Raw genomic sequence first — 26,985 nt, 5'->3', positions numbered from 1 at the left:
AGGCCAAACGTCGTCCACTTAGCATGGAATGTTGTAAAAAAGGGACATCTCTATTCGCCCCACGAATACATATTTTGTAATAATTTTGAGAAAATGTGTTTTTAGTTGATATGTGCACGTTTGAAATTACTGAACGGAGGGAGGGCTCGAAGGTGTCATGGAACATGCCAGGATGATATTTTACGACTGATGTTGTAATATAAAGAAATAGAGACATTGCTGGTAGGGCTTTTTAATCGTTAATTATTTACCGATGCATTTACTTATGTAAAGTATACGTTTTGTAATGTTAGAGGTATTAATCGAGTATAGATTTGTCTCATATGATGTTGTTACCGAGTCACATATGATACTTTTATGTGGTGCCCACTGCATAACAAATATAACATTTTAAAAAGGGTGAACGTGAAATAATCTGCCAAAACCATTACTTGGATGTTCCTTTGAGAGAAAGGCATTCTACTCAGCTGCAAGTGAGCACAAATGAGTTGGGCAATAACAGCATTGACCATTTAAGCAGAAAGAGACAATTCAGTATGAGTTGTGACCTATAAAAATGGTCAATATGAATTAATCCATATTATAAAAACGTGTGAGATGTGTGATCTTGTATGCCATGTCACAGGTTTCCCAAATCAGTATATGTAGATCTTAAAGGAAATGCCCACCATGCTGGGTATGCCCCTTGACTGTCATCATGGACCACCGGCCTCACTCTGCGTCAATGAGGTGTGAGGTCTGAGAGGCCATGAACATTTATGTTGGAAGAAACAATAGAGAAAGCAGAGCGATGAGACAAGAGAATGTTACAAGGATCATTTTACTGATGTATGTGTTTCCTTATAGTTCCAGCCAGAAGGACAGAAGTTTGAATTTGATACCTTTTCTACACCAGTACAGCTAATTTGTCCATCAGAGGTAAAGTTAATCTCACAGACACAACACAATGCTCATTCGTCATCATCAGTAATTAAGAAGGTTTCACAAGTGTGAGCTGCGTCTGTAGCGGTGGCAGATACGTATTAGTGGCATAGTACAAACCTGCCACTAATCTGCGTGGGTGATTTATCAGTATTCCAGAGTGCACTGTGATGGAAAGTAAATGCAAGCCATTTCTGCTTCTATGTGTTAGATGCAAAGTAGCTGATCAAATCATCAATGACGCCGAATATACAGGTATTGGGTTTTTAATGGGTATGATCAGAAATTGATCATGTGTAGAGCAAGAGAAATGTAGTTGTTCTACGTGGATGTCTATCTAAAAAAACAATCCATCACTCCTAGAAAGGTCGAAGTGTATGTATGACGTGCGTGTATGACGCTAGTCTTTCATAAGTAGAGTGAGCAGAGAGTATAAGTTCTAGTTGTGCCTGTACTTTGAGTGCTGGCTTGTGACAGGAGTCACTTAATAGCACTGATTGCGCATGTTCCTTGTTGTTGAGACAGATAATGCTTCTTAATGACAAATGAAAAAAATCTAGCAATCGTTTTTAACACTGAATAGCCAATAGCACGCAAGAACCCATAAAAGCTAAATCCTGGTCTTTGTCTTCAAACAGGCACATCCATATATTAACACTGGAAGAAGATCTCGCTCTCTGGCCTCTTCTTCGCCATAAGGACCCGATGCGTTTCACATCCTCATCCTCCTAATGACAGTATTTGTTCTTTGAGAGCTGTATATTATGGATGAATATAAAGAAACCCCTCTCCAAAACTCATCCTCCTGTCTTGGGGAGCAGAAAGATAGGGTGGTTTACCATGAGTGCACTTCAGCAGAAGGGGCGTAATCATGGAGTCATGTGAAGCAAAGGTGAAAGCAATCTTAGGACAGATGTGTCTGATTATCTGCCTCTTTGTATAAAAAAACTCCCAGCACTCTTCTTAATCTTTGGCCAATCATCAATTATGAATGATCCCCACTGTGGTCCTCAACTAAATGCTGATCATGAATGATTCCCACCTCTGTAATCTTCTTGGAAGAAACCCAGCACTGATCGTCAATGACCCCTAATGCGGTTCTTAGGTAAGCAGATAACTAATCATGAGTGATCGGCGCTGCTGTCCTCAACCTTTAGTAAGCCAGTTTCTGATCTTGTATGCACCCCACAGCTGCCATCATCCTAGACTAAGCTGATCACAAATTCCTCACTGCTCTCCGTAACCTTGAGTAAGCTGATCAACGTGAGTTTCCAACTACCTCATCACTGTTGCTACACAGCCTTTCTAAACAAATAACCTCAATTTGTAATTTTCCAGTTAGAATTAGTTCCTGTGTCGTGAAGGGTCCGATTAGCTTAACGATTTGCTATTACAGCTAAGAAAGTGACACTCTATGTACCCGATTGTTTTCCTTCTCCTCCAGCATTTTCATCCCTCTCCTCGCTGCAATGGCTGCCAAGGACTGAAAAGGAGGCGGGAGTAAGCAGGTCCTTTGTTAGCTTTGGCTTTGTGCTATGCTTCCTGTGCACAGGGAATGCCACAGTGCATGGCTGACGCTGCAGCCCTAAGTGTCAGTGACTGGGGCAGGGATTGCTTCTTCTCTGCTAAATTATCATGGTAGTGTTCCTGAATGAATTGGATACTTTCTCTTACAGTGCAGTCAAATGTCGCAGGCACCACTGTCTCCTGTTCATTCTCACCTTGATGGCAGCTGCCTCACACTATATAAAGAACAGTGACATGACCAGTGTCTGTCTTCATTACTCCAAATGTTTCATCGAAGAAACCCTTTGTAATTATTAGTTGTTCTTCCTAATAACTAATGCCAAATAAATGTGTATATGATTAAAAAACGGTCTTAATATTACTAAGTTTAGACATGCAAAAGTTACAATATCACACAAGCGGAATTTACTCCCATTGTCGATATATGTGGTTAGGGCTATCCTATTCCTAAAGGATAAGGAACATAATATACTGCTCACCCAACATATTTAATAACTCATTGTTTAGGTGCTGGCTGTGCTGCAAAATATATTTAAAATCAAGTAACTTTTCATAAGGAATGTCAACAATTATGCTTCACAAATATTTTGTCCTGTACACTGCAAACTGTTCATCACACAGATGTCAATGTGCGTACACATGCATCTGAGCTCTTTCCAAAACTATCGGCAGAAAAAACGTGAAAAATGAGGTCAAAACAATTTGGTTATATTTTTTACCCCAAAAAATAATTGAGAACCGTTATGAAAATCACAAGATAAACAACTAAAATAATGTTTTATTATACACTACAGATAGTGTTCTTTAAAACTTGAGTCTTCATCTAGTGGCGTACCGAAACTTTAGGGGGCCGCCCTGCGAAGTCCCAGTCAGGGGCCTGCCCTCCCTCCGTGCACTTGTACGGTGTACTGCGCTGAGGGCCCCATATTTTCCTTGAGTGTGAGATTGGTGTCCCGAGTGAAGCGAAGTGACTTAGCATTTGGTAAAAGCTGGGGTTCGCAGCCATCCGGGGTTCATGACATTGAGTCAGGTTTGTACTGTTTCTTGTTGACGCAGGGACAATGAAACATATGTGCTAAGAGGAATAGGGATAAGGAGGCAGTTGGTGCTTGATTTCGACTTTGACAGTTGCATATTACGCTCAATAGTGTAATATGTCTTGTCTGCCCTATTTAGAGTTTATTGATATCTATGCTAACTAAAGGGAGTCGACAGGAAAGGCTGGTGGAGAACAGGTGCACGGGGCCACAGGGGGCTCCTGCACTGCCCATGCACTTGGCATGGGCAGTGCAGAGGCCCCCTGGCCAGCACCATCGCAATGGTCACTCTCTGCTTTGCGAGGGTGCTGGTGCACCCTGCAGGAGACAGTATTGCCCTGGCTCGATTACAAGCCAGAGTCAATGCTTTAGCCTGTTTCCCGCTAGGCCAGTGGATGGAAACTTAGGTTTCCGTCTGCCGACCTAGCAGGAAACCCATAATAGCTCCGGCGGGGAAGTCGAGGAGGGCTAATCACCAGAAAAGGCATGACGTATGCATGCCTTCCACTAATGAAAGCAAGCAGATTTTAAAAGGCAAGCCCACGAACCAATGAAAGACACTGACGTGACATGGGCGGGACTCCGAGCCCTTTTCTAACTACTACAGTGTCTCACAAGCGATACGCATGCGCAAGCGCATGCCACTCTGGCTCGACCCTAAAAAGGATGTCACTATCCCTGGCAATTGGTGAATTTACATCCATGAACTTCCATGAATACACGTTAAGTGTTACTCCACAATCATCTCCACAAGGATACATTTTAAATATTTGTTAACCCTTGTTAACTCTTGAATGCATCATTGAACAGATATTCTTAGCCAAATTGTGGCACTCACGCTAAGGATATCCAGGAAAATGAATGGCTGAGCCAGCCTTGTCAGGACTCATGATCAAGTAACTAATATTCAAATTACTGAGCCATCTCCAGATGCCAACAAAAGACAATAATGCCCTATTTCACTTCCTTTAAACTAACGGGTAGAGGGAATGGTAAGACGTAAGAGGCAAAGAGATAACTTGAGCAACTGCTGCATACTTAGAGACCATTGTTCATCTCACTGAGATGCCCTACCAGTCTCAGAATTGTGAAGGAACGGAGAATAGAACTATGCCAACTAACATGACCCATCCCCCAGCTTCTGCCTCAACCACCTGCATCATTTCATGCAGAAGACTCACTGAAGGGTGCTTTTTTCTGGAAACTCACATCGGCGAGCATAGGTAAGGCGACTGAATCATGGGAGCAGGCATGGAAAGAGGGTGAGTATTGAGTGGTGGGCGATGGGCAGAGCTAAAGTGAAGAGAGGAGACGTGAACAGGGAGGTGGGTATAGAGAATGACAAAAGAAGGAGGGGGTAAGAAGACACATGAAGAGTAAATGAAGAACAATGAAAAGAGGCAAGACCATGCACTGTGGTGGATTGCACAAATTAAATTAAACAACAAAAAAGCTTAAGAAAGTAGTTCAATTTCATCAGCAGTGGAAGGAGACAAATCCCCAAACAGACGCCAAGGTACTCCGGCTGAGCAAGGGCTAACTCCGTGGAGTATTGCTTAGAATGCTGTCTGAGGGAGAGCTGGAGCTGCCCATTGAGAGACCACAGCAATGAGGAAAATACAACACTTAGCAGACAGCAGATAGTAGAAAAAATAACAGACAGAGGAATTTGATGGAGAATAAGACGAAAGTGAGAGAAAAATGAGAAGAGGAATAAGACAGAACGGAGTAAAAGGGAAACAAAGAGGGAAAAGGAAAAAGGAAAACGAGGTAAGGAATAAGAAGAAAGAAGAGAGGAGAAACATGGAGTGAGATGGAAAGGAAAGTAGAGAGTAGGAAAACAGAGTGAGAGAATGGTGACAGCAAGTGAAAAAGGCAGAAGTGGGCAGGAGTAGCTGATGAGGAAGAAGGTGGGAGGAAATGATGGAGAGTGTAAAAGAATGAAAAAGAAAGAAGATGGCAAGACAGGGTGAAAGGTGAAACGATGAGAAGAGCGAGAAAGAATAGAATGCATGGGTAAGTGCAGGAGAAAGTAGGATGGAACATGAAAAGATGCAGGATAGAGTACATGGGAGAGAGGAGATGTTATAAATGAGAACGAGGGGAAAAAAGAGACAGAAAGATAGAAAAGAGGGCACTCGTAGACACTGTTTGCTTATCCTGACTGTAATGTGCAATGCACATTTCCGAGGCCTGCTGGCGCATAATAAGAAATTAATGATTGCGTTCAGTAACAATATCATAATAGTTTTTTTTGTTTGTAAAATTGCAAGAGACCTCGGTAACAGCTACCTAATTAAAAGAATGGGCTTAGTTAATTTTAATTGACTGAAATTATATTTAAAATGTGGTAATTGTTGAAAAAGACAAAAAAGATTCAGAGTAATTCCAATATTAACGTATCTAAATAAAGACTTAAAGAAGTGGTTCTTCAGAATTAGGCACAGTCTGCGCTTCATCTGTTTCCTTAGCTTCTGCTCGGTAGGATGTGCACATTGATAAAACGTGGGTCGAGATGTTTATGAAAAAGTCAACGTCAGCAACGTATACATGAGTCATGGTTTTCCTTCACAGAGTCACGTACGTTGTGCAGTCTGTATTTTTTTTTAATGCTGGGAACTTTGTGATTTGAGAGGCATGTTCTCATGCTTTAGTTCTGCTTTTTGTATGAGTAATTACTGTCGTTTAGCATTTTTCAAAATGGATGATATCTTAAAAATGCAAATCGCTCGACTTCTGCCAAGCGAGATCGTGTTGCGAAAATGGAGAAAAAGTAGTCCACGAACCGGACGGAAAACAGAGAGCCTCGTATGTTTTCTGTACTTGGTCGATGCGCTCGTGGAGGGCTAACCACCGGAAAAGGAATGACGTATGCGTGCCTTCCACTAATGAAATCAAGCAGATTCTAACAGGCAAGCCCACGAACCAATGAAAGACACTGACGTGACGTGGACGGGGCTCCGAGCCCTTTTTAATTCCTAAAGCGTCTCACTAGCGAAACGCATGCACAAGCACATGCGACACAGGCTCGACCCTAAAAAGCAAGATAGACAGTGACATGGGGCCAGAAAAGCAGAAGTTGTACATATGACAACCAGAGACCAGGATACACAAAGATGAAAAGACACACATAAAAGGAGACACAGGCAGCAGTGCTCAGAAACAGAAAGGCTCAGTATTACTTATTCAAAGGTTAAGACACACATAGAAAAGAATACCATAGCAAGGAAGCACATGGAAAGATGGGCAGAGAGAGAAGCCTGCTCAGAGACAAGTAGTCAGTACTGATAGACAAGAAGGCCCATTCATGTGAATGCACAAAGCATGAGTATTATACTCAAGGCTAACCATAGAAATGAGAAGACAGATTGACTGAGAAGTATACTTACAAGCATGTACATGGAAGAAAGAGCATATTCATGGAAGCTTAGAGACTTAAAACTCCACTAAAGACAAGGATGCTCATTTGACCGTGGATATAAAATACATCACTAAAATGGAGGTTCGTAATTTAGTGCAAGTGGGCAGATACATAAAATTACAAAGTCCATTTGCTGAAAAGTCTTCTAATTCTGTTTTAATTTCACTAATACTGAGTAGATGAAATGGACTGTACACACTATTTCAAACATCTTCTCACTGACCGATGGGTTCTTCATTTGTATAGTTAAATATCATCTAGAAAATTGAAATACATTTACAATAAACAGCATTTGAACAAACACGTTGGTGTTATTTAACTGGGAAAACACCAAGGAATGGTTCTGCACAGACCACTGCCCCACTTGGAGACATGTTCCAGTCAGAGGGACTGCAGAAGTGACTTACAGATCATGTGCTTGGAAAATGTGCAGCAGTGAAGGTCTCGCGACATATAGGACCTTATTACAAGTGTGGCGGTCTATAGTCCACCGCCAATGCGGCGGTCTGACCACCACATTACAGACCTGGCGGTCGGACTGCCAGGGAACCGCCAGCGCCGACAGGATCTTGGATCCCAGCGGTCTGGCTGAGGTGGAGATACTAATCAGTTAGGGCAGCATTGCAAGAGGAGCTGCCCTGGGAATTGCGACCTCGTCCTCTGCCAGCGGTTTCATGGCGGAAGCACCGCCATGAAAAGGCTGGTGGAGGACAGGTGCACTGCACTGCCCATGCCAAGTGCCCCCTGGCCAGCACCATCGCAATGTTCACTCTTGCTTTGCGAGGGTGCTGGTGCCCCTGCAGGCGACAGCATTCCCGCTGGCTCGATTACAAGCCAGAAACAGTGCTGTAGCCTGCTTCCCGCTAGGTGAGTGGGTGGAAACTTAGGTTTCCATCTGCCGACCTAACAGGAAACCCATAATAGCTCCAGTGGGAAGGTCGCCCTGCGTAGGCGGTGGCCACCCTGTTGGGAGTTTGGCAGACTGAGTTTTCCGTCTGCCAAACCCATGATGGGGCCTATAATCCTAAATCCTGCATCATATAACAAGTGCCTTTATATCTGATTTACATTGGAATATCCTGGACGAGTACTTTTGGTCACTTTACAGAAAAGGCAAAGGGCAAACAGTTCAGTAGTAGCCATTCATTGAATAAACTGGCAAACAAATTAGCGACTATTCCCCTTTTCAATGTTTTAGATTGCTTTCCATTGTGTGTGTCAGAAACATGAGACATTCAAAGAACCTATCAGGATTGAGTTGGACCAACATAGAACTCTCAATGTACTACTGTAAGGTATTTCAGAAAGTGCAAATAAATATTATTGGACAATCTGAGAATATCTTAGTTAAAAAAATAAGTAACCTGCAAGGACAGTCATTATTTGTCAAGAAATATACTTTGCACTGCGCAGATAACTCCTCATATTCACTTTTGTAAAACTGACCCATGGCAGACTAGTACAAATCTCATGCTTTACACACATACACACAGTGCATGAGCAACTTGTTCTAAATGTAGTCCAGAGAACACAAGGAAAATCCAGCCGCAACTGGATCATAGACCCTAGTTTTGTCAACTGAGAGAAAAGCCTTGCCCATAGGTTGAGCTTCAACCACAATTGTGGGCAAAAGTTTTGCTTTTGTTGATAGGGAAACAGTCAGGAACATTATTTTGGTCCATTATTTTACATCTATATGGTGCATAGACCATTATTAGAAAGTTATAAACTTTTTACACAAGCTCAATAGAAAAGGTTGGCAGCTGGGAGAATGAGATAATGGTGTGTGAGTCAGTGGAGGCAAGTAGGTCTAGTATAGAGTTGGCTGGGCTTAATTAGCCATTGCATCACCTCTAGGTAGTTCCCCTAGAAGGTCATCATGCATAGGTTTGTGGTATTATTGTCAACTAAAAGTCTAAGAAAACTTGAACTGCTCAAGGTAGAAGAGCAGAACAGTCTCACTTGCTCAAGGAGGTGCCATGGGTTAAACACTTGGAAAAGTAAATAATCACGATAACCCTTAATAACTGAGGGGTATTGTATGAAAGGGAAAGAGCAGAACAGTGCTAAGGGTGGACAGAGCTTGCAGAGTTTTACTCAGTGGAATTCTGCGGCGATACATTAAAACTCTGTTTGATTCCATGGAATTCTGCCCACCCTTTTGCAAACAGGCCTAAGTAGTGCTGGGCAATACATATGGTTCAATTGAATTATCACAAGGAGAAAGGAACTCTCAGTTTTTCACCTCATTAAAATGAGGATCACAAGGCGAGCACTCATTCCATTAACACCTACCTGTCTCTGCTAAACACATAGGTTCAGATTTAAGAGCTCCTTGTGCCTCCTTGTGCCATATTAGCCTCATTTTGTTTTGGCACTAATGTGGCCCAACGAGGCCAAAATTCCTGCGCAAAATTTACAAAGTGGCGCAATGCATGCATTGCACCACTTTGTAACCACTTGCGCTACATTATGCCTGCACCAGGCATAATGTATGCAAAGGGGTTCTTCGCCAGTTAGTGGAGACTGAAAAATTTGTAATTTGTTTTGACACTTTTAACACCTGCTCAGAGCAGACGTTAAAAGGAGGCACACCATTGTTTACAATGGGCCTCAATGAGCTTTGCAGGATTAGCATCAACATTGTTTACGCTAATCCTGTAAAGCTCCGAACTAGCGTAAAAAAGTTTGGTGCTAGTTCCCTAACTACCTCCATGGTGCACATATGGTGACGTTAGGGTGGGAGCTAAGGGATGAAAGAAAAGTGGTGCCACTTTTCTTAAATCAGGACCATATTATCTACACTTCAGGAAAACATAACTGCCTGAGGCCGGGACAGAGACGCCAAGACGCGCTGCCTCCTCGAGCAGGAAACTAATAATGCTGGATTTAAATGTGAACACAGCAAGATGCGCCAGGATGTAAATAGAATTTAAAGGAAACGACAGGTCATTCACTGGCAACCTGTGCAAACAAAAACTCCAACTATGGCTGGACCTGCATGAACACTGTGCCACAGCGAAGATCAGCACTCATCAAACATCGCTTCTTAGGAAAGGAACTGATGTGCACTGAGATGAGCGGGAATTCAACTTTACAATATTTTTTTTCCTATCAAACACTTCAAACCCCACTGTCTCAATCACATACAAAAGCAACCTTTGGCCAAACTGTAATAAAATGACTCAATCGATCTAAGGGCTCGATTCACTAAGCTTTGGCGAACTAATGGCATATACGTTCAAATTTACGTTGGTGCTCCGAGCATGAGTCCTGGTGGTTTACTTCTAGGTGCTGACCCTGGCTAGATCCATACCTTCCAATCCTCCATGGACTTGCTGATGATGCGACAAGGAGACCACGCTGTGCTTATCCCATTGGCCAAGCTGCAGCAACAGTCATTGTCAGGTTTCCCAATTGAGCTCTGTACTGAAGCAAGGATCCAGCGCTGTGGAAGGAGGCACTCATCAAAGGAAAGCGTACTCTGCTGTGCTGTGAGGTGCCTTGCTCATTTGGGAGCAAGATCGGTGCAGGGTACATAGGACTTTGGTAAGCGTATTGCCTGTCACCCATTTTAAGCTGTGCAGTGTGCACAAGCTGCTGTCTCCACGTTCTAACTATAGTGGCGGTCTGTGTGTGCAAGCCAGCATGCACAGAGATCACACAGCATCTGTTACGTCTGCTACAGAATTCTTAATTCTTGGTGGACACGTGACAGGTAAGGACAAAAACATACATTTGGGTATCTAATGGCCGATCCTGCAGCATGCAGACTTGCAACTCCCATGCAAAACAGAAACGCGATTCAGGCCCCAATAGAAGTTAATGGGGGAAATAAATTCTCCAGATTTTTCCCTTCTAAAATGTGGGCATGTATGGAATCACAGCAGTCAAAATGCACATTGTCAATGACAGTGTGAGTTGTTTAACTGAGGCCTACATTAATTACGGCTAACATATGGTGAAATCACTAATTATAGTCCATTTTTAAGTGTAAATCACATTTTATATATGTGAGTACGTGATATGCATTAGATATTATGTGCATTAGTACATACGTCAGGCAAAATGAAAAATAGACTTAGAGCATCCTCAATTCCCCCCTCTGATGATTCACAGTCATCACATACTACATTGATAAGTCCCTTGTGACTGATTTTCAAAACCCTAATGATCTGCTCTTACGTTCAGACTCCATTGAACCTTTTATTTCATCATAAATATGACTCTGCATCTCCTCAAGCTCAACTTCTCTCTTCCATTTAATCCCATTTTTATCAGTTGCTGGTTCTCCTCCCTTACACTTTGATCTCTTTTTTCCAGGCATCATTCTGATCTACCATCTGATCTACCACAGACAGAAGCATATAGTTAAGATAGCAATAATCAAAATTGCGTTTAAAGCAGTCTCCAATGGTCCGCTGCCACAGCCACCAAACATCTACCAATTGCAGAAAATCCCATTCCAATTTGCCTCCCAGGCACCCGTTCCAACTTCCAGCTCCTTCAAATTCTTTGAAACAGAAGTGTCGTTTATAAACATGTTTATTTCTTTGTTCTCATCAGGCATGTACATGAACGGTACTGAATGCATAACATGCAACAGACTCCACCCTCTTTTGCCAGTGAGATGTCTTAAAGCAAGCCTATTCTTGAGAGCCATTCCTCTATGTGCCACAAATTCTATATTTGTAGCAGTCAATGCACTAGATGTATTGACGGCAAGATAATAGCGTAGACAGCTTTCTAATGTTTAGGTCATACAAAACTACTTCTACAGAAGGAATCATAGCACCAAAGATGTTCCCTACTATTTGCAAACCTCTTCCATGAGGCACTATTCCCTTAACATCTATCTCATATACAAAATACACTGTAGGAGACATTAAAGATAGATAGAAGCTGTCTGGCCAATTTACAGGAAGCTGAATGTAAGCATTTATGCCACACAAGAAATAAAGTCCAGAAATGACAGGATCCCTTCCCCCTAGATACCTGTTTTCTCAGAACTTCAAATCTCTGCAGGCATTAATTCCAACCCATCAATTGGGGATTTCTGGTATTCTCTTTCTTCTCATAAAACAAAGTTTTCCTTGCTGTTGCTGATCTAAACTCATCTTGTGGTCTATCCCAGTCTCCGATAATTTCTCTTCTTTTTTCCACTCACCATGAGGTTCTCTCTTTCCCTTCTATTCAAGTTCCATCCTCCTATCTTGCAACTCCTCAAAATAATTATTTCACGGTTAATAATCATATACGTGATCCATTCTTTTTCAGCACAAGAAACATCAGTCTTTAATGGAGACCTAAAGAAATGCCATACCATATCCATAACCCTAGCATTATAATGAGGATTCAAATGTCTGTACCTAGGCATCTGGTCAAGGACTAAGCCAAAGTTCGAAAAATAAAGTTCAAACCAAACCTGATGATAACTTTGATAAGGAGGACTAAGCATTCTACTACAAGAGGAAAGTGATGGAAGGTCACCACTGCAGTAGATGCAGGCAAGTAAGCGGAGAAGTAACAATCATGCACAACTCTAGAGTGTTCACGCAACAGGTTAAACAAAGCAAATTTTGGTATAGTTCCCTTGGGAACCATCTCCATGTAAAATCTTCACATTAAATCTTAATTTAGTTGAATTAGGTTTAGCTATGGTGGAAGGAGAATTTAAGACCACTAAAGTGGCAATCATAAAAATAATCAAGACAACTACCTGGACAGTTAGTATCACCCCACGTTTGTTTGGTTAATTAGACACCATGGTTTCTTCAGAGACAGATGTCAAAGAAAAAATAAATTAAGAATCAAAGCAAATTCTATTTGTAGTCCTCTGCTTCTGCAAATTTGCAAAACATTGATCATCTCAAATGTGAATATATATGTTTAGCTATCTTCAGAAGTTATCCCTAACCCTGTTTAACCCCTTCGCTGCCAGGCCTTTTCCCCCTCCTGTGCCAGGCCTTTTTTTGCCTATTTGGGGCAGTTCGCGCTTAGGCCCTCATAACTTTTTGTCCACATAAGCTAACCAAGCCAAATTTACGTCCTTTTTTTCCAAGGTACCCAGACTTTGTGGGTTCCCCTGAAGGAGGCCAAGAAATTAGCCAAAATACAGTGAAAATTTCGTTTTTTTAAAAACAAAATGGAAAAAGTGGCTGCAGAAGAAGGCTTGTGGTTTTTCCCCTGAAAATGGCATCAACAAAGGGTTTGCGGTGCTAAACTCAGCAGCTTCCCAGCTTTCAGGAACAGGCAGACTTGAATCAGACAACCCAATTTTTCAACACAATTTTGGCATTTTACTGGGACATATCCCATTTTTGAAATTTTTTGTGCTTTCAGCCTCCTTCCAGTCAGTGACAGAAATGGGCATGAAACCAATGCTGGATCCCAGAAACCTAAACATTTCTGAAAAAAGTAGACAAAATTCTGAATTCAGCAAGGGGTCATTTGTGTAGATCCTACAAGGGTTTCCTACAGAAAATAACAACTGAAAAAGAAAAATATTGAAACTGAGGTGAAAAAAAAAATACATTTTTCTCTACGTTTTACTCTGTAACTTTTCCCTGCAATGTCAGATTATCGAAAGCAATATACCGTTACGTCTGCTGGACTCCTCTGGTTGCGGGGATATAAAGGGCTTGTAGGTTCATCAAGAACCCGAGGAACCCAGAGTCAATAAATGAGCTGCACCCTGCAGTGCGTTTTCATTCTATACCGGGCATACAGCAATTCATTTGCTGAAATATAAAGAGTAAAAAATAGCTATCAAGAAAACCTTTGTTTTTCCAAAAAGGGCACAAGATAAGGTGTTGAGGAGCAGTGGTTATTTGCACATCTCTGAATTCCGGGGTGACCATACTAGCATGTGAATTACAGGGCATTTCTCAAATAGATGTCTTTTTTACATACTCTCCTATATTTGGAAGTAAAAAATGTAGAGAAAGACAAGGGGCAATAACACTTGTTTCGCTAATCTATTTTCCCCCAAGTCTCCCGATAAAAATGATACCTCACCTGTGTGGGTAGGCCTAGCGCCCGCAACAGGAAACGCCCCAAAGCGCAACGTGGACACATCCAATTTTTTGAAAGAAAACAGAGGTGATTTTTGCGAAGTGCCTACCTGTAGATTTTGGCCTCTAGCTCAGCCGGCACCCAGGGAAACCTACCAAACCTGTGCATTTCTGAAAACTAGAGACCTAGGGGAATCCAAGATGGGGTGACTTGTGGGGCTCGGACCAGGTTCTGTTACCCAGAATCCTTTGCAAACCTCAAAATTTGGCTAAAAAAACACATGTTCCTCACATTTCTGTGGCAGAAAGTTCTGGAATCTGAGAGGAGCCACAAATTTCCTTCCACCCAGCGTTCCCCCAAGTCTCCCGATAAAAATTATACCTCACTTGTGTGGGTAGGCCTAGCGCCCGCGACAGGAAACGCCCCAAAGCGCAACGTGGACACATCAAAATTTTTTAAAGAAAACAGAGGTGTTTTTTGCAAAGTGCCTACCTGTAGATTTTGGCCTCTAGCTCAGCAGGCACCTAGGGAAACCTACCAAATCTGTGCATTTCTGAAAACTAGAGACCTAGGGGAATTCAAGATGGGGTCACTTGTGGGGCTCGGACCAGGTTCTGTTACCCAGAATCCTTTGCAAACCTCAAAATTTGGCTAAAAAACACATGTTCCTCACATTTCTGTGGCAGAAAGTTCTGGAATCTGAGAGGAGCCACAAATTTCCTTCCACCCAGTGTTCCACCAAGTCTCCCGATAAAAATGAAACCTCACTTGTGTGGGTAGGCCTAGCGCCCGCGACAGGAAACGTCCCAAAGGGCAACGTGGATACATCCAATTTTTTTAAAGAAAACAGAGGTGATTTTTGCGAAGTGCCTACCTGTAGATTTTGGCCTCTAGCTCAGCCGGCACCTAGGGAAACCTACCAAACCTGTGCATTTCTGAAAACTAGAGACCTAGGGGAATCCAAGATGGGGTGACTTGTGGGGCTCGGACCAGGTTCTGTTACCCAGAATCCTTTGCAAACCTCAAAATTTGGCTAAAAAAACACATGTTCCTCATATTTCTGTGGCAGAAAGTTCTGGAATCTGAGAGGAGCCACAAATTTCCTTCCACCCAGCGTTCCCCCCAAGTCTCCCGATAAAAATGCTACCTCACTTGTGTGGGTAGGCCTAGCGCCCGCGACAGGAAAGGCCCCAAAGCGCAACGTGGACACATCCAATTTTTTGAAAGAAAACAGAGGTGTTTATTGCGAAGTGCCTACCTGTAGATTTTGGCCCCTAGCTCAGCTGGCACCTAGGCAAACCTACCAAACCTGTGCATTTCTGAAAACTAGAGACCTAGGGGAATCCAAGATGGGATGACTTGTGGGGCTCGGACCAGGTTCTGTTACCCAGAATCCTTTGCAAACCTCAAAATTTGGCTAAAAAACACATGTTCCTCACATTTCTGTGGCAGAAAGTTCTGGAATCTGAGAGGAGCCACAAATTTCCTTCCACCCAGCGTTCCCCCAAGTCTCCCGATAAAAATGATACCTCACTTGTGTGGGTAGGCCTAGCGCCTGTGACAGGAAACGCCCCAAAGCGCAACGTGGACACATCCAATTTTTTGAAAGAAAACAGAGGTGATTTTTGCGAAGTGCCTCCCTGTAGTTTTTGGCCTCTAGCTCAGCCGGCACCTAGGGAAACCTACCAAACCTGTGCATTTCTGAAAACTAGAGACCTAGGGGAATCCAAAATGGGGTAACTTGTGGGGCTCGGACCAGGTTCTGTTACCCAGAATCCTTTGCAAACCTCAAAATTTGGCTAAAAAAACACATGTTCCTCATATTTCTGTGGCAGAAAGTTCTGGAATCTGAAAGGAGCCACAAATTTCCTTCCACCCAGCGTTCCCCCCAAGTCTCCCGATAAAAATGATACCTCACTTGTGTGGGTAGGCCTGGCGCCCGCGACAGGAAAGGCCCCAAAGCGCAACGTGGACACATCCAATTTTTTTAAAGAAAACAGAGGTGTTTTTTGCGAAGTGCCTACCTGTAGATTTTGGCCCCTAGCTCAGCCGGCACCTAGGCAAACCTACCAAACCTGTGCATTTCTGAAAACTAGAGACCTAGGGGAATCCAAGATGGGGTGACTTGTGGGGCTCGGACCAGGTTCTGTTACCCAGAATCCTTTGTAAACCTCAAAATATGGCTAAAAAACACATGTTCCTCACATTTCTGTGGCAGAAAGTTCTGGAATCTGAGAGGAGCCACAAATTTCCTTCCACCCAGCGTTCCCCCAAGTCTCCCGATAAAAATTATACCTCACTTGTGTGGGTAGGCCTAGCGCCCGTGACAGGAAACGCCCCAAAGCGCAACGTGGACACATCCAATTTTTTGAAAGAAAACAGAGGTGATTTTTGCGAAGTGCCTACCTGTAGATTTTGGCCTCTAGCTCAGCCAGCACCTAGGGAAACCTACCAAACCTGTGCATGTCTGAAAACTAGAGACCTAGGGGAATCCAAGATGGGGTGACTTGTGGGGCTCGGACCAGGTTCTGTTACCCAGAATCCTTTGCAAACCTCAAAATTTGGCTAAAAAAACACATGTTCCTCACATTTCAGTGGCAGAAAGTTCTGGAATCTGAGAGGAGCCACTAATTTCCTTCCACCCAGCGTTCCCCCAAGTCTCCCGATTAAAATGATACCTCACTTGTGTGGGTAGGCCTAGCGCCCGCGACAGGAAACGCCCCAAAGCGCAACGTGGACACATCCAATTTTTTGAAAGAAAATAGAGGTGATTTTTGCGAAGTGCCTCCCTGTAGTTTTTGGCCTCTAGCTCAGCTGGCACCTAGGGAAACCTACCAAACCTGTGCATTTCTGAAAACTAGAGACCTAGGGGAATCCAAGATGGGGTGACTTGTGGGGCTCTGACCAGGTTCTGTTACCCAGAATCCTTTGCAACCCTCAAAATTTGGCTAAAAAAACACATGTTCCTCACATTTCAGTGGCAGAAAGTTCTGGAATCTGAGAGGAGCCACGGATTTCCTTCCACCCAGCGTTCCCCCAAGTCTCCCGATAAAAATGATACCTCACTTGTGTGGGTAGGCCTAGCGCCCGCGACAGAAAACGCCCCAAAGCGCAACGTGGACACATCCAATTTTTTGAAAGAAAATAGAGGTGATTTTTGCGAAGTGCCTACCTGTAGATTTTGGCCTCTAGCTCAGCCGGCACCTACGGAAACCTACCAAACCTGTGCATTTCTGAAAACTAGAGACCTAGGGGAATCCAAGATGGGGTGACTTGTGGGGCTCGGACCAGGTTCTGTTACCCAGAGTCCTTTGCAAACCTCAAAATTTGGCTAAAAAAACACATGTTCCTCACATTTATGTGGCAGAAAGTTCTGGAATCTGAGAGGAGCCACAAATTTCCTTCCACCCAGCATTCCCCCAAGTCTCCCGATAAAAATGATACCTCACTTGTGTGGGTAGGACTAGCGCCCACGAAAGGAAATGGCCCAAAACACAACGTGGACACATCACATTTTTTCATAGAAAACAGTGCCTACCTGTGGATTTTGGCCTGTAGCTCAGCCGGCACCTGGGGAAACCTAGCAAACCAGCGCATTTCTGAAAACTAGAAACCCAGGGGAATCCAAGATGGGGTGACTTGGGGGGCACTGACCAGGTTATGTTACCCAGAATCCTTTGCAAACATCAAAATTTGGCCAAAAAAACACTTTTTCCTCTCATTTCGGTGACAGAAAGTTCTGGAATCTGAGAGGAGCCTTGAATTTCCTTCCACCCAGCGTTCCCCTAAGTCTCTCGATAAAAATGGTACCTCACTTCTGTGGGTAGGCCTAGCGCCCACGAAAGGAAATGGTCCAAAACACAACGTGGACACAACATATTTTTTCACAGAAAACAGAGGTGTTTTTTGCAAAGTGCCTACCTGTGGAGTTTGGCCTCTAGCTCAGCCGGCCCCGGGGGGGGGGCAGAAATGCCCTAAAATAAATTTGACCCCCCCCAAACCCCCCTGCCCGAGAGCGACCCTTGCCTACGGGGTCGCTCCCCCTGCGTGACATTGGCGCCAAAAAACAAATCTCCGGTGCCTAGTGGTTTCTGCCCCCTTGGGGGCAGATTGACCTAAAATCGACCAATCTGCCTCCAAGGGGGGTAGAAATGGTCTAAATACAATTTGCCCCCCAGGGGAGCGACCCTTGCCTGATGGGTCGCTCCCCATCTCTAAAAAACTAAACAAACAAAGAAAAAAACACAAAAAATGTTTTTGCCCTCGCGCCTAGAGATTTCTGGTCCCCCCCATGGGGGCAGATCGGCCTAATAATAGGCCGATCTGCCCCATAAATGGCCTAAAATAAATTTGCCACCCAACCCCCCCCCCCCCCCGGGAGCGACCCTTGCCTACGGGGCTCTCCCCCTGCGTGACATTGGCGCCAAAAAACAAATCCCCGGTGCCTAGTGGTTTCTCCCCCCTTGGGGGCAGATTGACCTAAAATCGGCCAATCTGCCCCCAGGGGGGCAGAAATGGTCTAAATACAATTTGCCCCCTAGGGGAGCGACCCTTGACTGATGGGTCGCTCCCCATCTCTAAAAAAACAAACAAACAAAAAAAAAAACACAAAAAAAAAATTGCCCTGGCGCCTAGAGGTTTCTGCCCCCCCGGGGACAGAAATGGCCTAAAATAAATTTGCCAAACCACACCCCACCTACCCCCCCCGGGAGCGACCCTTGCCTACGTGGTCGCTCCCCCTGCGTGACATTGGCGCCAAAAAAAAAAATCCCAGGTGCCTAGTGGTTTCTGCCCCCTTGGGGGCAGATTGACCTAAAATCGCCCAATCTGCCCCCAAGGGGGGCAGAAATGGTCTAAATACAATTTGCCCCCCAGGGCAGCGACCCTTGCCTGATGGGCCGCTCCCCATCTCTAAAAAAACAAACAAACAAACAAAAAACACACCAAAAAAAATTTGCCCTGGCGCCTAGAGGTTTCTGCCCCAGGGGGGGCAGAAATGGCCTAAAATAAATTTGCCCCCCCCCAGGGAGCGACCCTTGCCTAAGGGGTCGCTCCCCTTGCGTGAAATTCACGCAAAGAAAAAACTCCCTGGTGTCTGGTGGTTTCTGCCACCCTTGGGGGCAGATTGGCCTCATCAAAATAGGCCAATCTGCCCCCAAGGGGGGCAGAAATGGCCTAAATATAATTTTCCCCCAAGGGGAGCGACCCTTGCCTAAGGGGTCGCTCCCCACCAAAAAAAAAAAAAAAAAAAATGTAAACAAAAAAAAAAGATCCCTGGTGCCCAGGGGGGGCAGAAAAGGCCTTCCCGAAAAAATCCCCCCCCTGGGAGCGACCCTTGCCTAAGGGGTCGCTCCCTTATGACAATTTCAGGAAAAAAAAAAAATCCCTGGTGTCTAGTGGGGTTTCAAAAGCCGGATTGCAAGCAATCCGGCTTTTGAAACCCTGGGAGAGACTTCAAAGGGAAGAAAATACATTTCCTTCCCTTTGAAGCCCCTCCGGGCCTCCCCCAGTGATTGAAAGAGAAATGCTTTGCATTTCTCTTTCAGTCCGCAATGGGGGAGGCCCCTGTGACAAATCAGCGCGCGCTCGCACGCTGACGTCACGGGGGGTGGGGAGGGGTCAGGGGTGGAAGGGGAAGGTCTTCCCCTTCCATCCCCACCTTGGGGGGGAAGGGGGTGCACGGGGGGCGCGCTAGCGCTCGCCCAAGTTCCCCTGTGCCTTGGACGAGGTGACCTCGTCCAAGGCACAGGGGAACTGTAGCCTTGGACGAGGTGACCTCGTCCAAGGCACAGAAGCGGTTAAGCTTCTTCCAAAATGTTACTCCTAGTCTTCTACTGAATACTGGGACCTAAGAAAAATCATAAATCAGGAAAAGTTCCAGTTTGTTTCTAAAAGCTCACTTGAATGTAAGTCAAATATTAATCAAGTTTCACTGTGGTAGCTCTATTCAGGGTGGCTTTTCAAACACTTTATATTCAGACTCCTGAGCTCTAAAATCAGGTTCACTTTCAGCAAAGTATGTCCATTCAGGAGCAGAGTTCTTCGACTGGGTATCCATGTTCTCTTTGATATCCTGATTACTGACTGTTCATCTTCACTGTCACTTTGCCCACTTATCTCTGTTTCTTCATTCACTGATTCTGGGATGTACTCCTCTGACATAACACCCCTTGGTCGCTCACCCTTCCTTGGCCAACCTTCTCTTCTTAGACCCTTTATGGTTGTACCTTCAGGCTCACAGTTATCATTCACTGTCTCTTCAAATTGGTTCATTATTGCTACTCTTGGCTCAGTCACTACAGCTCAACACTTCTTGCAGTTTAACTTTGAGACAAGTGGAGACACTCTTTTCTCCCCTCGGATTGTTCGGGGTGCTCTGAAGTTTTTACTGCAAACCAGCAACCACCTCTTCAACAGCTTGTCTCCCTGGGATATGAGACGCATGTATACAGGCCGGAAGACCACCACACTTCACAGAAGTATTTGTCACCAGGATGACTTGAAAGGGGTCATGCCAGTGGGTCTCCAAACTTAAGGTTTCTTAATGTGTTTCCTCACCAGAACCAAGTCTCTTGGCCTACTGTTGTGACACTGTTCTTGGCTCGGAAGGGGAGTCCCTGCCTCAAACTGATGAGAGACAGAATTCTGCATATCAGCCAATCTCTTGCACTAGTCGAGACCCATATCATCTGTAACAGTGACAAGCGCAGCTGCAGGCACATAAGGAAGTTTCATGGCTCCCCCCATGAGGGTTTCATGGGAGACAGTCCTGTGTTCCAGTCAGAGGTACTTTAAAGACTCATCAGCACCAAGGGAAGGACATCTGACCACTTAAGGGATGTGGATGCACACACTTTGACAAGACAGGACTTCAAAGTCCTAATCATATGTTCGATAGTACCAGATGCTTCAGGCCAGTGATTACAATGAAGTCTCTTTTCCACTTATAATGCCACACACAGCACGCGTATTATCTTGTTGTTAAGATCTCTCCCACGTTCTGACTCCAAAGAAACTGGAAGGCTGGACCAAGGTACCAACTACCGCAACAATAGCTTGACCATATTGAGACTTTCAATTCTCTTGGTCAGGTACACTTCCAACCAATGTGACAAAATGTACACTACAACTAGGATGTAACAGAGTCCATTGCATATGGCCATCACAACAAAATCAAGCTGCATTCTATTGAAAGGACATCCTGATCTCCCTACATGGCTCATTGTTACTGTGGTCCTCCTGCCCACATTTAACGGCTGACATGTGGCACAGTGTTGACATAGGTTCTCACTAATGACACAGAAACAGGGATTACACCTGTGCATCTTAAACAAGTGCACTATTGCATCTCTCCCTATGTGGGTTGGGCTGTAAAAAAATCTAGGCTTAGGGGACACATGGTATCCGGCAAGACCGGTCTCCCATCCGTTGAAACCCAAATCTCATCTTGATTCTTCACACACGCTGCTCCTTACCTAGCCCTCTTGTTCACTTTCTGGAACTTCCTCCTCTAGGTGCTTGTCCATTTCAAACGTATTAGCAACAGTCAACCAGAGGATCATAGAAGCAATTTTCTGAATCATCAGAGCAGTTTCTATTAAATGTATAAGACTTGAGAGTCCGGTATCTGGCCATCTCGTCTGCAAAGCAGTTGCTAGCAGTTACAAAATCACATCCACTCTTAATTTCCATGGTGTACCTGGGAACCAGAGGAAGTCATAAAAACCCTCTGGGATCGCAAATGTCTGAAATCATGGACCATGCCACACCCGTTTTGGCTATCAGTGTAAATGGTGACTCTTAAATTGTTAGAGACCCAACAGGCTCTAGTAAGAGTGATCAGTTCAGTGACCTGTGCAGAAGTTACATGGCAGAATTAGGAGGCTTCCACTATATCCTCCAAGGTGCAGACAGCGTAGGCTGCTTTCAGAAATCCTTGTCCATCTCTTAAGCAAGAGTTATCCACAAACAACATACAATTAGACTCCTCCAGAGGGACATCTTGAAGGTTTGGTCTTTGCTTGTTGCATGATTGTATAATATTCAGAGAGTCATAGCCAACCCCATCATCACTCTCCTCAGTCACAACTAAAGGCATTAGTGTGGCAGGGTTGAGACAGCGAGGATAACCTGCTCATAGAAGGTCAACCTCAGAATGGTCATGTGTTGTGTTCAAATGCAGGTGAGCAAAATCTCAATAGAATGAGAAACCAAAACTGTATAACAAATTAGCCCATACCTATACCCTTACATTGTCGAATGTCAACATCATGTATAGCTACTACTCTTAAGCAACCTGGGAACGCTATAGCTACTTGGTCAAGAGTGGCATAAAAGTAAGCGACTGAGTGCATAGAATTATCTTCGGTTTGTGTAAGCACAGACTGGGAGCACCCAACCCTTTTACTAAAAAAGAAAGCAAAGTTATTTTCATGGGCAGGCATTTCTACAGCCGGGGTGCAGCAGGGATTTTCTCTCAGCTCGAGGAAGGCACTCATGTATTTATTATCCTAAGGTAGTGGATCAGACACATCTTTGTGTGTAAGCCTCTGCAAAGGCACGGACACTAGGGAGAAGTTGGGATTCCCTTGACGGCTGTGTAGCTCACCATATCTGGAACATCCTGATTCCTCTTTGCATTGTGGGAGATTTCATTTTCAGTATGGCAGAGATTCTCTCTTCAGACACCTTCCTTTCTCATTTCTAAATAAGGTGTCCTATATACAGGAATTCCTTCTAACAATACTGCAATTTGGTGGGGAACACTTTATGTCCGTTCTTGGGCAAATGGTTCAACAGGACAATCGTATATTGTCTGCATGCATCTTGTGTTGTCGATGCCACCAATAGGTCATTGATGTACTGGATCAGGATTGAATTGCACTGCAACTGCAAGGTCTCAAGATTCTTTTTCAGCATCTGGTTGAAGATAGAGGGGCTTTCTGCATACCTGTGTCAAACTTGGCACCATACCAGAACTTAATTTAGGAACCAGAATGCAAAGAGGAACTTACTGTCCTCTTGCAAATGAATGGAAAAGAATGCTTGGCACTGGTCTATGACAGTGAACCACTCAGCATTGCAAGATATTTGGAAAAGTATAGCGGCAGGATTCAGTACCACGGGGCAACATGGGGCAGCAATAATATTGGCCTTTCATAGGTCTTGAACAATTCCCCATTTCTTGTTTGATTTCTTCAAACCCATTATAGGTGAACTGCAGGACTCTATAATATCTCTTTTAAGATGCCTTGCTCTAGCATGGACTCAATAATGGTTTAGTTCTGGCCACCACCTCTGGTGAGAGGTTTTACTATAGATACTCTACAATTGGTTTGATTGTTATTCTTACAGGTTCAACATCTTTGATCAGGCCAATATCTTTGCCAGTATAATCCCAAACGTCCTCCTTCACAGCGTCTTTTAGGTCAAGGGTTAGATACCTTTGTGAAATCTGGGAATAATACAATGCATGGCTTTTATGTGCTCAGTTTAAAATCTACATCTTCATTGTGTGTTTGAAGCTTAACACCAACTGGTGTATATCAGATCATACAATTCAACTTGCAGAGTAGAGTCCTGCCTAACAGATTGACTGGACTCAAATCACATATTACAAACTGACGATTCTCTTTAAAGGGACCTATCTTTATTGGTTCATTATATGAAACAGGATTCACAACCTGCTTATTTGAAATGCCAAATGAAATTTCCAAGTGGTGTAGGTTTGGGACCTTTATAATTCTTACAGATGAGTGGGTTCTCCTGTGCATAAATAAATTACAGGGAGTGGTCGTTCACCTTTCCATTTGCACTCCACTCAGGTTTACCTTAAAGACCACACCAACACACAATCTGTCTCCCATCTTAGGCACCATCATTGTGATTGGTCAGAACCTGCATCTCTGAAGCTGTTAAAGACTGGAGACTGTTGGAAAGTGTCAGAGCTTGTGAAAGTGTTTTGTTGAACTCTGGTGTTCGGATTGTCATTAAACCTTGGACCATTTACGTTTAGCTGCATGGCCATGATAGCATTCTGGGTGCTTGACATTTCTATATTTTGAGTCAGCATCACATTCATATTTTTAAACATGACTATGCCAATCACTTAATATTGCAACAAGCGGCAATTCTCATCCTCTACCGTGTGAGACACAAGCCCCATGCTGCATCATCTGACTGCCACCTTGATGGCCAACTCCCTGCATTCCTCCACCACCAGGACCATAAACAGAATTTTCCACAAATAGGCCATTCTGGAATCTTTTCTGTGCTAACTTCATTTGGGCCAACATGATTTTTTCTTTGATTGTCTTCTGTCTTGCTTCAAAATCATCACTGCAGTGCTTTGCATTTTGTAGTATTTTGTCCAACAGCTTTGACTGCCAACAAATCACACTCTGCTGAATAGGCGAGATAAACTCCAGGTGCAAATTAACAGTGAATTGAGACACAAAATTACTGAGATTTCCTCTTTCAGGATTGTTGATGCCACTGTGCTGACAAAAAGGCCTGCATGATCCTATCATAAAAAGCATGGACTAATGAGTGGTTCTTGCTATTTTCACCCAATCAATCTCTTTCTGCAGCACCTTTGTATTCAAAGGATTAATGAACGTGTTATATATGTCCATAACAGTAGGAGAAGGGACATCCGTTTAAGTGGCTGTCGGTGGTCATCGGTCAAGGCCCAGCTCTCCCCATGCTGCTGCATTGCTCTTGCTTCTGTTTTCTCCTTGGTTTTCCCCCCATTTTGTAAGTGCCTTCTCCTTGCTTTTCCCTTGATTCACTGATTTCTCTTTGGTTTTGCCCCTGTTTTTTGTTTGCATTCTCATTGCTTTTCCCTCGTTTCCACTGCTTTCTTCTTGTTTTCCCCCCATTTTTTGTGTGCCTTCTCCCTACTTTCCTCCTGTTTTTTGTGCGCCTTCTCCTTGCTTTTTCCCCTGTTTTTTTGTTTGCCTTCTCCTTACTTTTCTCTCATTTTCAATGCTTTCTCCTTGCTTTTTCTCCTCATTTTCCAAGTACATTCTCCCTGTTTTTCCAATGTTTTTACTGCTTTCTCCTTGCTTTCCTCCTGTTTTTTTCTGTGCCTTCTCCTTGCTTTTCCCTCACTTTCACTGGTCTCTCCTTGCTTTTCCCTTGCCTCTTCAGCATGTCACCCATTATTTCTCACCTCCTGCCTAGCCTTGCCCACCTCCTCCCACTGCCCCCCTCCACCCGGGACCTACTTAATGGAAGAAGCAGTGCAACTCCATTGAGCAGTTCACCAACTGAGCTCTCACCATGCTGCTGCAGAGCTCTTGCTCCTGTCTTCCTTGTTTTTTTTTAGCGCTACGAGACCATCATGGGTGATGTGCTGCACTTTTTAAATCCTTAATTGATTGATTGATTGAGTTTTGCCCTCTGTCGGCCACTGCAGCAACACTTTCCACTCAGCCCCCATATTATTATCAATGACAATATCAAAGAAAGTGTTCAAACCTCCCATAGCGTTATTTAAATCTTCACAATTTGGTTAGCTGAAGTGTGTAAAAGATCATGATTTTCTCTACGTTTTGGAAATTGATTTGTAAATATGAAAAGATCAAGCGCGCATCCACCTCATGCACTGCTCTCAGTGGGCAAGCCTTGACCTCTACATTGCTTTCACTGCCCTGGCCATCTGGCCTTCCAACATCATCTTTCTTTTTTCTTTCTACCTTGTTTCTGAGTCCACTTTTCCTTTATCTTTTGTACATCACTCCATCTCTAGATGTTACCAACTATGGGCCTGATTTAGAGTTTGGCAGAGGGGTTACTCCATCACAAACGTGATTAATATCCCATCCGTCATTTTAAAGTTTCATAAACTGTAATGGAATTGTAATAAAGTAGGCAGGATATCTGTAACATTTGTGACAGAGTAACCACCTCCACCAATCTTTAAATCAGCCCTTAATTCCTTTAGGTGTATTTTTAGTCCAGATGTACACATGCTTTTGCGAAACTCCTCACCTATGAACATCCTAAAAGTCTTCTTTAGACTCTAACTTTTGAATAAATCGACCCCAAACTGAATGGCTAGTCCTTCTAAATTGTTTTCTCACAAACAAGCCTAACAGCTTCTTTGCACAAAAACAAGAGTTCTTCTCTGTTGTACCCATTTAAAATGTCAAACTCTAGATTTAACTTGATTGTTTCTTCATATTCTTCCTTTGCTCTCAGAATGCCAAATGCTACTATTGGAGCATCCCCCTTTGGGGTCTCTGACTCAGGGCTTTCCTCAACCTTTGTAATGGACACGCTCACTACAGATGTTGCTTCTATACGTGGTCGTGCTCCTGAATCTACAGTTGCACCAATGCATGGTATTGCAAGGACTGTTGTAGCTGTGGAAGCAACTGGGGCTGGGGCAATGACAGTAGTACTTGGGACACCTAATGATAGAGCTAGTGCAACCAGGCGCAAACCCTCCCTCAGGGAGACCTTGATCAGCAGGCGTACTCACACTTATATTAACAATGTGATCTGATGCTACTCTTTCACATGTGCAGCTCGCTCTAATGCAGAGCCTCATATTTTGCAAGTCTGTGTGGGGGTTTCCTCTCATACAGCACTCGCCTCAAATTCTCATTTATTCTCAGATTAAAGGTAACATGTGGGGGAACTGCAAGGACCCTTCAGTCACTGTGAACATATTCCTTAATATGACCCAGATACACATGTGTAAACCAGCCTTTGTTGTCAGAAAATGGCTGTGCCATTAGCAAGTATTCCCGCATCATGGCTAAACAATGCTTTTCGTTTCTTAATTTTTTTTTATTGTTACTCTATATGTGTTGCATCAGAAAATCAATAAACCTCAATTTAAATATTTAAATAACCGCAGTTCTCAGCAAATCACAATGCAATACACAACAACACTAACACCCAATATCAGTGCCAGACCGCTGAACCAACCACTCACAGTGCAGCACTCTGACATAATGACCAATCACAGCAGAGCACATACACTATAGACCAATAACCGCACCATGCCCTATGATGAACTCACAGCACCTCATAGCAGCTCTCACTTGGCAGCAG

General features: G+C 43.8%; 1 protein-coding gene across 1 annotated transcript in view; it reads left to right on the top strand.

Moving 5' to 3' along the window:
- Window positions 1-2,788, top strand: part of LOC138258619 (phospholipase B1, membrane-associated-like) — a 198,627-nt gene extending 195,839 nt beyond the window's left edge. The window contains exons 15-16 of the mRNA XM_069205964.1: window positions 847-918; window positions 1,560-2,788. Of these exons, the coding sequence (XP_069062065.1) occupies window positions 847-918; window positions 1,560-1,619 (132 nt within the window). The 3' untranslated portion in view covers window positions 1,620-2,788. The remainder of the gene's footprint in view (window positions 1-846; window positions 919-1,559) is intronic.
- The last annotated feature ends 24,197 nt before the right edge of the window (window positions 2,789-26,985 follow it).

The sequence above is a fragment of the Pleurodeles waltl genome, chromosome 9, assembly GCF_031143425.1.
Source record: "Pleurodeles waltl isolate 20211129_DDA chromosome 9, aPleWal1.hap1.20221129, whole genome shotgun sequence".
In the NCBI taxonomy this organism is placed as follows: Eukaryota; Metazoa; Chordata; class Amphibia; order Caudata; family Salamandridae; genus Pleurodeles; species Pleurodeles waltl.
Note: the sequence above shows the minus strand (reverse complement) of the source record. Positions and strands in the feature narration are given on the sequence as shown.